Source organism: Bos mutus, chromosome 29 (genome assembly GCF_027580195.1).
Source record: "Bos mutus isolate GX-2022 chromosome 29, NWIPB_WYAK_1.1, whole genome shotgun sequence".
In the NCBI taxonomy this organism is placed as follows: Eukaryota; Metazoa; Chordata; class Mammalia; order Artiodactyla; family Bovidae; genus Bos; species Bos mutus.
This window is the reverse complement of record NC_091645.1, coordinates 25983846-25987910: the sequence shown is the minus strand read 5'-3', so window position 1 is coordinate 25987910 and position 4065 is coordinate 25983846. Positions and strand designations below refer to the sequence as shown.

The following is a 4065-nucleotide window of genomic DNA, read 5'->3' as shown; positions in this document are numbered from 1 at the left end:
AAGTGTTTAAACACATGAAATTTGATGCAATAGTTTTATCTACTAACAGAAATATCTGACAAACTAAAGTTATTAGGGACTTGAACAAAGAAGGCAGAAACAGCATGGACAGAAAGAGAAGGCCCCTGTTTAGGAGTGATATCTGAAATTATGAGTGTGCATCAGAAGTTGAGTCCCTCAGAAAGTATAAACATACTGGGAAGTGGAAAGAGTCTGTAGCAGGGAGAGCATCTTAAAGAAATGAGACCAACATTTATGAAAGTGGATTACTACAAGAAAAGACATTTTTCCTTGAGAAGTCCACAACTTAATTTGGAGCTCAAAAATATATAGTGTTACAAAGCACCTAGAATCTAATTCAGGCAGAATTAGGGTAGCTAAAGTGCTTTTCATAGTATATGGGGGGAAATTAGCTTTTGAAAAAATGCTTAAATTTGATATATAAACTACACATAACTGTACAAAATTCAGTTCTTTGTTATTTCAGTGCTTATTATTGTTAACTGATGTTTAGTCCTCAAAGAATTAAAATGTTCCTGAAATTCTGTTATACCAATACAAGCTAGAATTTCACTCCATGGGTTCTTGTGCTGGATATTTGGATATTTATGTGCAGGGCTTCCCTGGGGGCTCAGATGGTAAAGCATCTGCCTGCAATGCGGGAGACCTGGGTTTGATCCCCGGGTTGGGAAGATCTCTTGGAGAAAAACATGGCAACCCACTCTAGTACTCTTGCCCGGAAAATCCATGGACAGAGGAGCCTGGAAGCTTACACTCCCTGGGGTCGCAAAGAGTCAGACAAGACTGAATGACTCAACACAACCCATTTGGGATTAAGCCTTAACCACATTCCATACTAACTGTGAATTTGAGTAAGAAACCTAATCATCTTCAGTTTTCTCATATTATGTATCAATAGTACCTATGGCATAGGGTTTGGGTAATAATAAAGTCTCTAGTAATGAATAAATAAGGTATGTGGTATATCCCAAGCTCAATAACACTTATGTTTTTGCCTCTGAATTGTTCCAGAATAATTTAATTCCATATAATTTTAATGTTTCACGGACTTTATTGCAGTTAAATTACTTGAAAACTAGTAAATATGTGAACATTAAATTTATCAAAACATTTGGAATAATTGCATTGTCAATAATTGTGTTAATCATGATACTAATTTATTATCCATTATTTAAAGAAAATTACATTCACGCCATCTTCAAATTACTGTACTTTTGAAGATGCATGAATCACTAGTCATTCATGAAAATAGTTTGTAAAAGCATTGAACTGAGAATCAGGCTATCTAGCTGGTGGTCCCAGGTTTGAATTTTAAAACTTGAATTAAGAAACTATTGTGTACAGTACTACTAGAGTCCACAGAGTCACAAAAAGTCAGACAGGACTGAATGACCAACATTTTCAGTTCTCAAAGCACTTTTACTTCTACTAACTCATTGAATCCTCCAAACAGTATTGCTAGAGAAAGTCTTTCACAGCTGAAAAACAGATATACAAAGCATAAAACTATTTCTCTTATTTGAACCAATATTTGCTTTTGTCTACATGCAGTTATAACACTTCACCCATTGCACGTAGAAGTTCACTTGTATGAGCTGTGTAGCTATGCACTGGGGGGGTTTAGGGTGTTTTATCTTTACTAGGCCTGATTTTTCTAATTTGTGAAAGAAATATGTTGAAATCCCATGATGCCAAGTGATTTAATTACACATTGATTTTTCTACTTTCTTCTAAATAGGAAGCACCCTTGCCTCCAACCTACAATGTAGGGTGTCCCTGTCCTAGAGCAGATTGAGGTTTGGTGAATCTGAATTTCCAAGACTCTGAAATATTGAGAGAATGTGCTCTCTGAGCAGCATGACCTTCATCACCATCCATAGTGAAATGACCCAGCATAGAATGTTCGTGCTGAATATAAGCATCAGGTCCATTAATACAGGAATTTAAGGCCAGATTATGTGATGGAGACTAGAGGTGTCTGATGGTAGCTTCCTCCTGATCACACTGACCAAACCTGAGAAACCTCAGGGCTCTGTGAAGGTGGTGATGGTCCTTAGTCTCTGAAAGGAGCCTCTCAGATCCATAGCTTGTCCTGGCAGACCTACCTGGAGAGACAACAATCCTCTCAGATGTGTGGGACTCTTTCAGTGTGTAGGCACTGACCAGGGTCAAGATGTCCTGGGAAGCAGGGCAGTTACCTTGGAACCTTCATGCAAACACACACACAGGCATGCACACACACACACACACACACACATGCAGCCACAAAAAGAACTGAGGAAGCAGGTGCACAGCTGCCTCAGTAAGTGACTCTGATAATTTTGGCTGTTCTTAAGCAGTGTCCCCAGTTTGTGTGCATAAGACAGAAGCAAAAAAGCATATTATCAACTTAGGTATGTATAAATAGCTCACTATTCTGCATCCAAGATCCAAGTTGAATATTCACTCTTTAAAAAGGTAAAAATCATGTTATATGCCAATTGTATATGAAAAAAATTAAAAGAAAAGGTAAAATAAACATGTTGCAGAGAAAAGACTTCATAGACCAAAATTTAGCATGTTTATCATAAATAAAATATTTGTAATTTTTTCAATTTGAAAAAAATCCTTGGAACAAATATTTCTGACTAAGAAGTTTGGATAAAGATTAACACTGAGAACTTTATATACAAAATATTTTGCACTGATAAAATCATATATTGTACTATACACTCTTATATTTCTATGTTTCATTATACTATTCTATTACTATATTTGTTAAATGAGCAAGTCTACATTGCAGAGATTATTTGCTCTGTGAATGCACTACTTTGTCTTTAAGCTTCAACAGAGCTTTCTTCACTTCCTTGTTCCTCAGGGTGTAGACCACAGGGTTCAGAAGGGGCGTCATCACAGTGTAGAAAACAGCCACAATCCTGTCCATAGCCTCCTTGGAGCCTGGTCTCAGGTAAATGAAAACACAGGGAACAAAGAAGCAAAGGACCACAGTGCAGTGGGAGGCACAGGTCTGGAAGGCTCTCCATCTCCCTTCTGAGGTGCGGATCTTCAGGATGGAGTGGACGATGGACACGTAGGACAGCACTATCAGAAGAAAGCAGCCTGAAGCCACCACCCCAATGTTGACAAAGATCACCAACTCGTTGGCAGAGGTGTCTGCACAGGCCAGTTTGAGGATGGGTGGTGCATCACAGAAGTAATGCTGGATCTGGTTGGGTCCACAGAAGGGCAAACGGAACGTCAATGTGGTCTGGACAGCAGAGTGCACAGAGCCACTGAGCCACGTGGTTGTGGCCAGGAGAGCGCACGTCCTCCCACTCATCATGCTGGCGTACCTGAGCGGGTAACTGACGGCCAGGAAGCGGTCATAGGACATGACGGTGTAGAGGAAGCACTCGGTGCTGCCCAGGAAGTGGAAGGAGTAGAGCTGGGCCACACAGCCAGGAAAGGAGAGAGGACTGCCTTCTGGGGACACCAGGGTCATCAGCATTTTGGGCACAGTGACCGTGGAGAACCACATGTCAATGAAGGACAGGTTGCTCAGGAAGTAGTACATGGAGGTGTGCAGGTGGGGATCCACTGTGATCACCAGCAGGATGAGAAGGTTCCCCACCACAGTGAAGGCATAGATCACCAGGAAGATTCCAAAGAGGAGCATGTCCAGCTCTGGTGAATGGGGAAGGCCCATGAGGATGAACGTTGTCACTATGCTCATGTTTCTCATATCTCCACACTTTTGGTCTCTCTGTCTGTGTGGGTACATCAAGAGCATCCAACATTTTATTGAGAACTGAGAACTTCATTATACATGGTCTGTAATTCTAGAGTCATGCTCAACTTTGCTTACCACAAACCTCCCTTGAAAAAAGGAGATAGAATGATTTCATCTTCTCTCTCTTATATCCCTTTCATTTTCTCTGTGTGTCACACACACACACACACACACACACACACACACACACACGCACGCACGCACTCACACACAGGCACACGCAGATAGATGTGAAAAAGGGAGAAAACAATATAAGTTTCTATTGATATATCATT

The 4065-nt window shown here is 40.5% G+C and overlaps 1 protein-coding gene across 1 annotated transcript; it reads right to left on the bottom strand.

The window, feature by feature from the left end:
• Positions 1-2806: 2806 nt before the first annotated feature.
• LOC102287839 (olfactory receptor 10G4-like) lies at positions 2807-3742 on the bottom strand. The gene has a single exon (XM_070365181.1). It carries the CDS (start codon positions 3740-3742, stop codon positions 2807-2809), a length of 936 nt encoding a protein of 311 aa, XP_070221282.1.
• Between the last annotated feature and the right edge of the window lie 323 nt (positions 3743-4065).